We start from the raw sequence: 14331 nt of genomic DNA, 5'->3' as shown, positions 1-14331 counted from the left end.
TGAAATTATAATAGTTCATTTGTAAATTAGGATGAATATCACATCAAGACTATTTAATCAGAAATGTTAGATTTATTAACATCTATGCTTTATCCGTGAAAGCATTTTTATTTCTTCTTCATGTTCTTATCATCTATTTACCACCATTACTAATCCTTTGAGATCTGATATTACAAGTTTAAATTCTGCATAGTTGTTTCATGTCAGTTATTTGCACCCTACCAGATCACTAGATATGAATAAAACATGCACATTTTGCAATTCTAAAGCAAAGCTTATCTAAGAAGCTTTACAAATCTCATACCGTGCTTGCACACCTAGTCAAGTGAAAAGCAAATCCCGCATAAAATTAGGAAAGACAGACAATTTCAAAACAAATTACATCTGCTTGAAAACATCTCAAATATCTTCCATATTCAGATTTTTGGACAAAACCTATACATTTCTTAATATTCATCAAAATGTAATTCAATATTCCTCATTTATGAGCATTTCTAAACATTGATGAAGTTTCAGAATACATATATGCTATGTATTCAGTTTGATTCTCTGCTTTTATCCATTCTTTTATTCACTTGTTCAGTCATTCCCCATATGTTTATAGAATACCTTGTAAGTACCTCTCATGTTTTTTGGAACTAGAGATACCATAGCAAACAAGGTAACAGGGTCCCTGCTCTAATAAAGTACGTTTAGTGTGATGGGCCGTGTGTGTGTGTGTGTGTGTGTGTGTGTGTGTATGTGTGTGTGTGTGTGTATGTGTGTGTGTGTGTTGTGTTTGGGGACATGTGTATAAACAAAATGGGCAAGAAAATTGCAGAGAATAGGTGCTACGAAGGAAATAAAACAATGATATCAGAGGATTAGATACTAAGATTAAGGTTGGGGAAGGATAGCTGGTTTAGATGGAGTAGTCTCCAAAGACTTCCTCTATAAGGTAATTTATGTTCTGAAGTTTTAACCTGAATGCTAAGATATAACATATGTGAAGATTTGGAGGCAGTTTTCTAAGAAAAAGGAAAAGCAAGAACAAAATAATTAAATTCAGAATTAGTTTGGGTTATGGACAGGAAGACAAAGCCAATGTAGCTGGAGCTGAGTGAAAGCAGGGACAGTTTTAGGAGATGAGCTGTGAGATGGAGACTGGAACCAGATAAGGGAGAGCTTTATAGACCATGTGTGGTGGTCATGGAAATGTGCCACTCAGATCTTTTGCTGCAGGACCCTTCTTTGCCAACAGCCCAGCTACCGAATCCACCACTGTGTCTGCATGGAAGCCATGCTCTCTGCAAATCACTGAAACAATGTGGGTACCATTTGAGTCGATCTGGGAGGATATCGGTCTCCTCTAGTGAAAAACTTTGGTTGAAGGACTGTCTACCAATCTGGCTAAAGCTTTGTTCCTCTCCTTTCACAGGTGTCAAACTTGCACTGTAGTCTGAAAGCTTTCCCTACCCATTTATTCTTTCACTACTTTATCCTTCACATTTTCCCCAATAATCTTTGGTGTGTCTATTCCTTTCCTGGGCTCTGTTTCTCAGAGCACTGGAATGAACATACCATAGTAAAAGAATGCATTGTGAAGGCATTGTAAAAAAATTTAATCAAGGGGAGTGATGTATTCAGAATTCTACTTTTCAGAGGTCTTTCTAGCTTTCATTAGAGAATGGTTTTTATGGAGGAAAGAATGGAAGAAAGACAACCAATTAGGTGATTATTATGGTACTCGAGGCAAGAGAAGTTGTTATTGTTTTTGTTTATTTGTTTGTCTAAAGCAGGAATAGTTTACATGGAGGAATTAGGGGTTTTAGATAATGCTTTGAAGTTTGAACCAAGAGGATGTGCTGATGAATTAGTGTGAAAAATGAGAGAAAGAAGGAGTTTTGAATGATTCTTAGGCTTCTTTCTCCTCTCCTCTCCTCTCCTCTCCTCCTCTCCTCTCCTCTCCTCTCCTCTCCTCTCCTCTCCTTTCCTTTCCTTTCCTTCCTTGCATCTAGAGTTATGGTAGTGTTATGGTAGTGTTGTCTATTACTACTAGGAAGACTGGACAAGAAACATTTTTTTTGGTAGAGCATAGAGAATTAATAATCCAGTTTGGGATATATTGGGTTCCAGTATCTATTGTACATTTAAGTGATGATATCAAATTCACAAGTGGTTGTTTAAACACAACAGATAAGATGTCATAGCTAAAGATATAATTATGAAAAGCAGTCATGACATTGGATGAGATCACTTAGGAGGAGAGAGTACATTGAGTAGAGCATCTAGGAACAAGCCTCAGGAAGACTCAATATTTAGAGAGACAGGAAAAAAAAGCAAAGCCAAGAAAGGAAACTCTGAGAAAGAAAGAAAGCCAGAAGAACACTCAGTTAGATGAACCAAGAAAAGATGATGTTTAATATGTATTGAAATCATCACTTGTCAAATAGAGTTGAAAAGTAATGTAAGAAGAAAGAAAAGTTATCAGTGAATTTGACCACACAGAGGTCAACACTGATTGTGACTACTGTTTTAATGGAGTACTGGGGACAGAAGTCCTATTAAAAGGGGTTAAAAAGAGAATGGACATAAGACATTCATATCAATGTAATAGAATTGAGAGTCAGAAATTAACCCCTATATTTATTACCCATAATTATGGCCATGTATTTTTTTTTAAATTTTTTTTTCAACGTTTTTTATTTATTTTTGGGACAGAGAGAGACAGAGCATGAACGGGGGAGGGGCAGAGAGAGAGGGAGACACAGAATCGGAAACAGGCTCCAGGCTCCGAGCCATCAGCCCAGAGCCTGACGCGGGGCTCGAACTCATGGACCGTTGAGATCGTGACCTGGCTGAAGTCGGACGCTTAACCGACTGCGCCACCCAGGCGCCCCTGGCCATGTATTTATTATCAACTGATTTTCAACAAGGGTGCCAAGAAAATACAATAGGAAAATAGTTGTCTTTTTACCAAATTAGTGTTGAGACAACTGGATATACACATTCAAAAGAAGGAAGTTGGACTCCTACTATATTCCATAGAAAAATTAGTAGACCATACACCAAAATTTAAGAAGTACAACTATAAACTCTTAGAAGAAAACACAGGAGTAAATCTTTGGAACCTTAGGTTAAGCAATAGTTTTTTTTTTTTTTTTTTAAATACAATACTTAAAGTTCAAATGAGAAAAAAAAGATCAGTTGGGCTACATCAAATTATAAACATTTGTGCTGCAAATGTTACCATCAAAAAAATGAAAATACAATGCACAGAATGGGAGAAAATATATCATACTGCAAATCATATATCTGATAAGGACCTGTATCCAGAACATATTTTTAAAAACTTTAATGTCAACAGTAAAAAATAAATAAATAAATAACCCAAGGTGCCTGGGTGGCTCAGCTGGTTAAGCATCTGACACTTGATTTTGACTCAGGTCACAATCTCATGGTTCCTGAGATCAAGGCCCACGTCAAGCTCTGCCCTGACAGCATGGAGCCTGCTTGGGATTCTCTCTCTCCCTCTCTGTCTCTGTCCCTCCCTTTCTCTCTCTCTCTCACTCTCTCTCTCAAAAATAGATAAACTTTAAAAAACCCAAATAACCCAATTATAAAGTGGGAAAATATTTGAATAGACATTCCTTTAAAGAAGATATATACAAATGGCTCATAAGAACATGAAAGATTCCCAACATCCTTAGTCATCAGGGAAGTACAAATCAAAGCCATATTGAGATTTCACTTCACACCCATTAGGATGGCTAGCAACAAAAAGACAGTAACAAGTGCTGACAAGCATGTGCAGATATTGGGATGTTCACACATTGCTAGTGGGAGTGTAAAATGATCAACTGCTTGGGTAAGCAGTTGCTAATTTCTCAAAATATCAGATAGTTACCATATTCCCAAGAGAAATGAAAGAATATCTCCACACGAAAACTCACATACGAATATTTATAGCAGCATTATTTACAATGGCCAGAAAGTGGAAACAACCCAAATGTCTATCAACTGATGAAAGGAAAAATAAAATCTAGTTTCCCTATAAAATGGAATCTTAGTTGGCAATAAAAATAAATGAAGCACTGATGTTTGTTACAACATATGACATACTGTTCTTCATGTACTATATGTGTGATCTTTCCAAGTGTCTGTTTCCTCTATTAAAATAGGAGTAATAATGTTGTTGTTGTTGTTTTCCATCCAACTTCTGGGACAAATTATTGAGGGAGAAAACAGATGTTTGAAGTCCTCCCTAAAACATCAAGTAATTCTATGTCTATAAGAAGAATCTTTGGCTATTTTAAGAAAAAATTTAACAGAAAAATACACATGATTAACAGAGGGTGCTTACCTTTTCCTCAGAAAGGGCTTTGATGTATTTTTTACCCACTTTTTTCTTCATTGTCCAGGAAATAGCTCTCATTTTTTTCCCTAAACTTCCTCCATTATTTGAAGTTTTATTTTGTTCTCCATTTTCATTTATGGATTCCCCTTCATACACCTAGTTAGGATAGTTTACAAAAGATAGAATAAAAATCATATGACTTCACTCATATGAGGACTTTAAGAGACTAAACAGATGAACATAATGGAAGGGAGACAAAAATAATATAAAAACAGAGAGGGGGACAAAACAGAAGAGAGTCATAAATATGGAGAACAAACTGAGGGTTATAGGAGGGGTTGTGGGAGGGGGAATGGGCTAAATGAGTAAGGGGCACTAAGGAATCTACTCCTGAAATCATTGTTGCACTATATGCTAACTAATTTGGGTGTAAATTTTAAAAAAATAAAAAATAAAAGATGAAATAATAAAGCAATAAAAATCATTTATTTGAAAACATTATTAGAGGGAAGATTCCAAATTTGTGAACTTCATATACATCGTATACCGCAGCTTCCAAAGTTTCAATCTGGACATAATACATATTTTTAAAGTTGTCTAAGCCTGGTTACATGTGTTATGAATTCAGAAAATCAAACTTCTGATGTCGAAGGACCTGAGCTTCACATCTAAATTTTTTTAAAGAATTTAGCTATTCTTTAAATACCTGTACAGTAGAGCCACTTTAGTTTTACCCATTTTGAGATGCCAAAAATAGAATTAAATGCCAGGAATAATGAGTGGCTAAGTCTACAGAGATGGGAGATACTTTATTGGAGGCTTTAGAAAGGGTATAGTGGGCCTTAAAATATCCTCTTGATCCTTATAGAAATAGAAATGGCCATTTCTTAAAAAGTTATGGAATTAAGTAAATCCACTGAGAAAGTGCATTTTTTTTTATCTTTCAGGTAAGTATCCCATACATATTTCCCACATTGTCAAGCAATAGTAAATATGAACTTCGTCCAGCCATTGGTACAAAAATCTTCAAGTAGTTAACATGTAATTTATTCTTCTAAGTATTTAACATTACCTGATAATATATTTGTTTCTCTGATTGATTATTGCCTGCATCTCCCACTACGAGATAGGCTCCATGAGACTAGAGATTTTGTATTTCTTACTTATTCTAAATGTCTAGAATACTTCCAGGAACTGACAATATTTTTTGAATAAGTTAAACTTCTCATGTAGAACTTTGGAGTGACTTTTTTTTCTTGAAGGACATACTTGGGTTATATATCCTTAATATCTCAGATTGGCAAGAAAAGACCCTTTAAGGTCATCTAAGCATTGCCCACCATTCTCAGTGGATGGACAGCCAGATATTTCTTGCATATACAGAAATCAGGGAAACTTCTCTTTAGTGAACATGAATATTTTAATATGAAGGTTTAACCACAAAATTAACATCATTATTAATAAATATTATGTTTTGCTTCGTATCTTACCCCAAATTGCCTGTGATAAATATGAATGGACAGCCAATTTAAGTACTTATTGAACTTTATTAATTTCTACATTCAAGGTTATAAAGGCAAAGAGTTTTTGCTTAATCCAAAAGCCCTGAATAAAATATAACTTGGAAACACTTTAAAATTTTAAAGTTAGCCCTTTTCTTCTCTCTTCTCCCTATGTAAACTCTACCTTCTTTGTAAAACTACAAACTTAAAAAATAATAATAATTAAATAAATAAGAAAGTATATTTTTTATTACCACCAGTGTTAAATTACCATTGCCTAAGCATCAAAAAAGTATCACAAATATTTGTAATTTTAGGTTTTACTATCATTCTTTACAGAAGTTTCGAAGAAACTACCTCAGCATATTTTAAACTTGCACATTTTTCTATACTGTTCTCTTTCATAGCCTGGATTACAACTTTATTAGGTATTTATTTACAATTGTTGTTGCTTTTCTAAGATCTGTCTCTCCCTCTAGACTTTAGGCTTCATGTATTAGGGATCTTCATCGGTTATTGCAGTAGTAATTTCTGAGTGCCTACTGGAAACCCTGTCATAGAGTAGGTGTTAATAAACACTTGTTAAATGAATGAATGCTGAATTGCTGAAAAATGTGTGAACTACTTTTTCAGGTTCACTAAATTCTTTCACAAATTACTAAGTCACCATTCCTAATCAATGAACCTGAATGAGCCTAAACTACTTTTACAGGTTAACTCTAGAATTATAAAGTAAATAGTAATAGAATATATCTATGTGTGGTTATGGAAAATTGAAAGTGTATATAAGATTATAATTGGAAATGAAATATACGCTTTCTCACATAGGTCTGTGTATATAAATATATATATATATATATATATATATATATATATATATGGATAAAAGACGATATATGTAATATACATATGTATAAAAGGGGATATATTATACCCACGTGCATATATGTATACTAATGGATATATTTAGAAAGTAATAATAGATGCCATTCTATTTTAATTTCTTTTGTTTAGAATTTCCACCACTGAAATAAAATTATTTAAAAATATTATAGATATATACACATAAGAACCTGAAAAGTATGTTGAGAAATTAGATATGGTAAATGGAAAAATTCCTTACAAAAAACAAAAAGTAAGCATACAATAATGACAATGAGTAACTAAGAAATAGGTAAGCTCCAAAACCTACTGATCTAAAATGTATCACATGTGGAGTTGTTGAATCACGTTCAATGATAAACATGTATTCTTAGTTTTCTCAATATATAACCTCCTTTTTATCATTTTATTAGTTGTTATACCTTTCATTAATCACTTATCACAGTTGACCTTTCGTTTGTGAGATAGTATAAAAGAATGGCAAACTTGAAGTCAGACAAGAAACTGACTTCTGTCTTTGTCATTTATTAACTGTGTAATTTAGAAGTAATTTTCCTCAATGAAATGTCTTTCTTCAATGGTAAAATAGTAATGTTAATAGTTCCTACACTATAGGTAGGTAAAGTGTTTAGTGTTGTGCTTATATGATGATGTATTCAATTAAATGTAGATATTATTAGAACTATTACTATTATTATTATTTACACTTAATTTTATGGGAAGCTTTTCTCGTGCTACATCTAAAGTGTTCATGATTTGCAAACGTGTATGTAATGGTCACCTATGAGACATTTAAATGCATATGGTGGAAATGTGAGTACAACTGAACAACTGTATGCTCTCCTTGACAAACTTACAACTAAGCCATTTAATTATGCAATTAAATTAAAGCAATTACAACTTACATAAAATTTAACATATACATTGTTTTATTGTGGAAATGCTCAGAAAATTTGGGAATATCTGTATTACTTTACATTGTAACTCTCTTCATAAGTTCATGTTCTGCTTTTCCTAATATGTTAGGTTTCTTAGATAGCTGTTGACTTTTAACACCCAGCATGGTATTAGGTACTAAATTGTTTGTTCATTTATCATAAAAATATTGGCAGGACTGTGATTTTCAAATACACTTATTTTTCTTACTGTACTTTGCAAAAGTGATATTGGCTTCATAATTTTTCATAATGTGTTTGCCTACAATTGTAACAAAAATACTAACCTCAGTTGAATCATCTGGTTTTGAAATGGAATGATTCCGAAAACGATCGAAATTCCCAAAACTGCTGCTGCGCTATAAAATAGGAAAGAGAAAGGAAAGGGCATTTAGGATTTGTGACTTCCGCTGATAAAATTGCTAAATATATTAGATTATGGTTCAATAAGTGTCAGTATAGTGCAATGATCGGATTAAAAAAACTTTCTCTCTGGAATATCTAAAGGCACCGAAGGTATAACTATTATTAACATTATAATATTTACGGTTGATTAAATGCCTTCATATGTTTTATGCTATAGTGTTAAGCACCTTGGAGAAAATCTATTACATTATTTTCAATTGATAGTGTTACTTCTGCTCTTGGGAATGGCAGCTGAAGAATCTAAGAATTCTAAGCTGAGCCTTCTTGAAGTGAGTCAACCACAAACTTATTTCCATGAGGGAATGGCAAGAATTGAGAACTAACCGACTAATAAATATATAACAGCTAAACAAACACAGACATCTAAGTAGATCCATCAATATGCCTCATAAAGATCATATTTGTCAAAAAGCCAAAACTGAACACAAATACATTTATCACTGATAACTTGATCATTTGAGACTCTCCACTTGGTGTCGGAAAGAGAAGGCATACACCGAGACCTGTTCATAAATTGAGAGCAGCGTTTAGGCGTACACAGTCTAAGGCTGGGAGTAAAACAGACTTGTCCACATTTAACATGGAATAAAATGAGACCTCTGGGGAAATTTCATTCACTGGTTTTGACAAAAAGCTCAACACGTTAATGGAAGACTTGTTCCCTTGGATACTTTTTGCCTACAAAACTAAATTTTTATTCTCATGTATGTAACTCATTCTAGGCAGGTAATTATAAATAATCCCTGATATGTTACAAAGTAAATTATTATCCTAAATACATGTTCAACAATCGTTAGGGTCATGGAGTCAAAACACTGATGTGTCTTTACCGCCTGTTTACTTTTATCCATTGTTTGGAATGGTGGCTATCTGATATTATGCCCTTTATGTATCCATAAATCCTCAGAATATGTTCTATACAGAGAACTTAACTTCATTCCAATCTTATGATATTTTCAAAACAAGCTGGTGGTATTGCAAAACAACCTGGTGATTTGAAAAGTTAACAATGGGCGTCTGTAATTGATAAAACCTTGTATTGTCTTTTCAGAAGTCACAGCCCAGATTAGTTCAAGTCAGTTTCAAAGGCTCTTCCTTCTTCCACGCACTCTTAGACTTATGTTTCCCCACCAGCTATCTTTGAAACTCCCTGTTTCCCTTTTAAATGAGCTGAAAATAAAAAGATCCTGACGTGTGACAAGGGGTTAGCTTGATAGACAGTGTGATACATAATACCGCTCGGAGGATGCTGGCTGTGTTAGACACAATTAACGCCTTTTGCTGACTCGCCACCCCTGCTGAACCAGCCCTTCGGCTTGTGGAGAGAAGAGAGAAAGACAAGGGCTGAGACTGAGAACCACACTGGAAAATACGAAGTCTTCTCATGCAGGGCTGACTAACCTAGAATGACTTCCCGAGCATTAATCACTTCAACCTGCCTAGTAGGCATTTCCATGAGGCTATCACCGCCCAGAGATCACGAAAGGGAATTGAATGTATTGTTGTCCTGCTTATAAACAATCTGAACACAGGGAAATCTGTTACTCTTATATACTTGAAACATTCTGATGGCCTATTGGAGCCTATGCCTGGGGCAATTTTGTAGCCTGCATCCAGCCTGTGTCCTGCCTATTAAATATTAATGAGGGTTACAGCATGATTTCCACCACTGGATAATGGGTCCTGTTGCCCAGGAGGGCACAGAATAGGCTCACTTCAGCATTTCTCAACACTATCTTCTGCCATTAAGTAATCAATAGTCACCACCTTTTAAAATTAATTCTCCCCTCATTATATCAATAAAGAGAAGCAGATTTAGAAGTAGTGGCTTAAGAAGTCTCTAGACTATTACTTTGGGTTTTGTCAGTCATCTCATTGTGAATCACTCGACAGCTTTAAGCCAGAGGAGTATAATATCAATCCATGATAAGACACCGTTAAGAAGCGAATCAAAGCATTTAAAATGCTGTTTTAAAAATTTCATTATTCTCTAGTCTAAAAGTTAGTGACTTTCTGAGGTGGTTTCATAATGTATAGGTTACGGCTTATGATGAAAGGGCTAATGCCTACTATGAGGTATGCACAACGAACAAATTTATAATTTGTCCTATTAAGTTTCTAACAAAAAGGTGAATCATGTGGAAGCAAGCTGGCTTCCCAGATAATAGTCCTTGATAAATGAGAATGTATTTGAATATCAATAATTTTGCATTATAATCATAATGGATTAGCTTTAGCAAATATTATCTTGTGACAGAAGCTCCCATCAAGACAGAGCCGTTATATAAACGAATAGCTATCAATGGGAACAGTAACTTAAATAAAACTGCAATTCATGTTTCAGATAAGTCTTTGTTTCTGTTGACATTAGATAATATTTAGTTTTAATTCCACTCTTTCTCTATTTATGCAATTTTTCCTTCTGCAATTAGATATGCATTTGTAAAATGGCACAACATTTATGGAGGGTAATTTGGCAAAACTAACAAAATGACATATATATTTGCCCTTTGACCCAGGAATTCCATATACCAGAGTATACCAGAGATACTCTTAGCTATAAACTGATTTACACATCCACATTCATTGTAAAATTTCTATATTATAAAAAAGCTGTAAACCCTAATCTTCGTCAAGATAGGTTGAATGATTTATGGTAAATCCAAACAATAAAACAATACAACTGTAGAAAGTTAAAATGTATCTCTTTATACTACTATGGAATGATCTCCAGGATATAGTGTAAGTGAAAAAAGCCAAATGTATGTAGAGAAAAATGTACGTAGCAGGCTGCCACTTATCTAAGGATTTAAATATATGCTTAAGTTTTAATACAGGCAAATACATATTTTCTTTCTTAGAGAAATGGGGCAAAATGAATGTACCTTGTTTTGTAGATTTGACTTTAAAACTATGTAACTTTTACATATTTTTAGCAGAAGTAAATAAAATAAAATAAAAACAATCCTGAGGTAGGGGGGCACCTGGGTGACTCAGTCAGTTAAGTGTCCGACTCTTGATTTTAGGTCAGGTTGTGATCTCATAGTTCCTATGAGTTCAAGCCCCTCATCAGGCTCTGCACTGGCGGTATGGAGCCTGCTTGGGATTCTGTCTCCCTCTCTCTCTCTGCCCCTCCCCTACTTGTGTTCTCTCTCTCTCTCTCTCTCTCTCTCTCTCTCTCTTTCAAAAATAAGTGAATAAACATAAAAGCAAAAACAAAAACAAAATACTGCCTGGGTGACTCAGTCCTTTGACCATCTGACTCGATTTTGGCTCAGGTCATGATGTCACGAATGGGCTCCCCGCTAACAATGTGGAAACTGCTTAGGATTCTCTCTCTCCTTCTCTCTCTGCCCTTCTGCTCACGCTCATGCTCCCTCACTCACTCTCTCTCTCTCTCTCTCACACAAAATAAGTAAACTTTAAAAAGATAAATAAAAAATAAAAGCAATCCCTAAAAATTTCAAATAAAAATGAAACAAATGAACCTAATTGTATGTTGAATTGGTGGCTTAGAGAGAAGAATTCTTTTAAGTGATTTTTAAGAACAGTAATTTGACTGTCCAAAGAAAAGAAAACAATGACAAATTAAATGTTAACCCATTTTCAGTAATAATATTGTTATTAATACTATCAGTATATATAAATACATATGTTGAGGGACAATGAAAATAAGTAATGATGTTAATGACATTTGCAGTTAAGATTCTCAGTCAAAATTCTCATAGTGGTCATAGCATAAAACAATAAGCTTTCAAAGCCTACTATGGCTAAGTCAAAACAACACAGGGGCCATTCTGAAAATATTCTCACTGCGATAGATTGCATCCAAAGATGGGATCATTTTCGTATCAATGGGAATAATAAGTGAATATTGAAATATATCAAAGTTCATGAGTTCATAATGATACCAAAAGAAAAAAAAAAAACAGTGGCCACATTTGGAAACATTACAGTTATATTATGAAAACTGGCAAATAAAGGGAAATACTTAAATATTTAATCTGCTTTTCATGTATGAAATATATTTCAGAGTAAATAGTTTATGAAAAAAAATTTATCTTTGTGTGTGTGTATTCTAGCTAATCAATTAAGAATGGTGAAATTATGGAATTACTGAAACCCCTGAGGAAATAATGGATCCCAGCGATAATACTCAATATGTCCTAGAATTTCAAAAAGAAAGAACCAGAGTATGTGTTTCATAATAGTAGCACCTAATCCCACTAGTGAAGAACCTAGTAAATAAATTAACAAAAGCAATCACACCAAACTTTTGTATGTAACTACCAGATTACATAAAATACAGAGACAAGGGAGCATCTTAAATGACATCAAAAAGATGCAGTGAATCAGAAAAATCTAGACAATGAGAAAATCTACAGGACAAATAGCCTGGTTTCTTCAACTAATCGATAGAAAGAAGGAACACATAGATTAATAACCTCTAAGAATTGTATGATCAAATATAGCCCATGGATCTTGTTTAGATATAGATTAAATAAACCACTATAACAAAAACAGCCAGGACAAAACTGAGGACATTTTTTAAATAACTAGCTATTTGATGATATTGAGCAAATACTGTTATTTTTTAGTTGTAATTCAAGGTAACCTAGTGAGAATATGAAATTTATGAGAATATGAGAATAAAGTGTATGAGAATAAAGAAAAAATATGACTGGTCATTACTTAATGATTAACCAGGTGATAGATACATGAGGTAGATTGTAGTAACCTCTTTTTACATATTCTTGAAGCTTTCCCTAGGAAAATGTTAGGCTAAAAGAAAAAGAGAGAGAGAGATGCACCTATAAAATATCTAAAAAATAATTTACAAAGAGTTAATCACGTGTGGGGGCAGAGAGGTTCATGGGAAACTGTACTTCCCTCTCAATTTTGCTGAAAATCTAAAATTACTCTACAAAATAGTCTTTTAAAAAAAGTTGATGGTCACATAACTTTCTAAGGAAACAATTTGTAAAAATATCATCAATATTTCTTAGCTCATAGTTGTTTGGAAGTATAGACATATTTAAGGAGAAAATAAAGTTCTGCTTTCCAAGTTTATTTTAGAACAACCAACTTTCTGACATTGATGCACGTTATTAGATTGACTTTTGAATACTATCTGCAGTTACATGAAGCAGATTACTTTCTTCCACTTAGTCTACTTGGTTTCCACCTAAAAGGGCTGAGCAAGTGTCATTTGGTGTGTTTGAACATGTGTGTGTGTCCCTACACATGCAATGAATAATATAAAAGAACTTAAGAGGATTCATTTTTTTTTAGTCAAAATTTTTCTCTAGTTTTGTTTAACAATTCTAATCATTACAGAATGTCATTACATGATATACAGCTGACAGGGTTCTTGGAAATGATCTAATCCTTCTCAGTGAGGAAACTTATGGGAACAAGAACTTGCAAAAATAAGTTCCTTCTTTTTCAATTCTTCACACTGATGTGCTCTCAACTATGACATTCCATTCTAAAGTTTTGATATTGTCTTCCATTTTCAAAGGAACTTGCTATCTAAACAGGGTGGAAATTTGGAAAGTTAGCTTGATAGAGCAAATGGAACTAAATAGAATTCTTAGAACAATGGCGAGCCTAAATTTATCAACATGAAGGACAACTGGCGGCGGCGGGGGGGGGGGGGTCTCTTTTTGGAAATGTGAATCAACTTTTTGGCCAAGGCCAAGAGAACTTGACCCTTATTTTCATTTCTTAACCAGCCATCAACTTTCGGGGTATTTAAGTAAAATCTTATCTCCAGCCGTTTGGGTAAGGCACTGGTGGAAAACTTTCACAGTCTATTTCAAAGAAAAAATTTGCATATCTGACTCAGACATCCGCAGTATTTTGAAATGTACTGGCAAATTAAAAATTACACACACTCTGCCAATGCGTTCTCACATCTTCTAAATACTGCACATAAAGCAATGGTTAGTAATGTGCTCTTGAAGATCAGAATTGTTTCAGCATGCACTTGTGTGAATATTTTCCAATAATACTATGCTAAATCTCAATAAGCTTTCAGCCTTTATCCAAAGGCATTCGAGGATTTGATTGTCCTAACTTAATTAAGGTGCTGAGATCTTTTGAGGAGTGCGAAACAAATTTAACTCACTTAGAATAACCTGTTAGGATTGCTTCAGTGTTAAATAATTACACTATCATGTGGTGCCAATGGAAGATGGTTGTGTGGAGTGTCAGGGGGCTGCAAACTAAAAGACTGCCTGAGCTGTGA

At 34.1% G+C, this 14331-nt stretch overlaps 1 protein-coding gene across 1 annotated transcript in view; it reads right to left on the bottom strand.

Moving 5' to 3' along the window:
- The window catches only part of SAMSN1 (SAM domain, SH3 domain and nuclear localization signals 1), a 49421-nt gene that overhangs the window by 19734 nt on the left and 15356 nt on the right, over positions 1 to 14331 (bottom strand). Inside the window, exons 2-3 of the mRNA XM_007088704.3 lie at positions 7943 to 8014; positions 4343 to 4492 (exon numbers count right to left, since the gene is read on the bottom strand). Of these exons, the coding sequence (XP_007088766.2) occupies positions 4343 to 4492; positions 7943 to 8014 (222 nt within the window). The remainder of the gene's footprint in view (positions 1 to 4342; positions 4493 to 7942; positions 8015 to 14331) is intronic.

Source organism: Panthera tigris, chromosome C2 (genome assembly GCF_018350195.1).
Source record: "Panthera tigris isolate Pti1 chromosome C2, P.tigris_Pti1_mat1.1, whole genome shotgun sequence".
NCBI classification, from domain to species: domain Eukaryota; kingdom Metazoa; phylum Chordata; class Mammalia; order Carnivora; family Felidae; genus Panthera; species Panthera tigris.
This window is presented reverse-complemented; position numbering and strand designations above follow the sequence as displayed.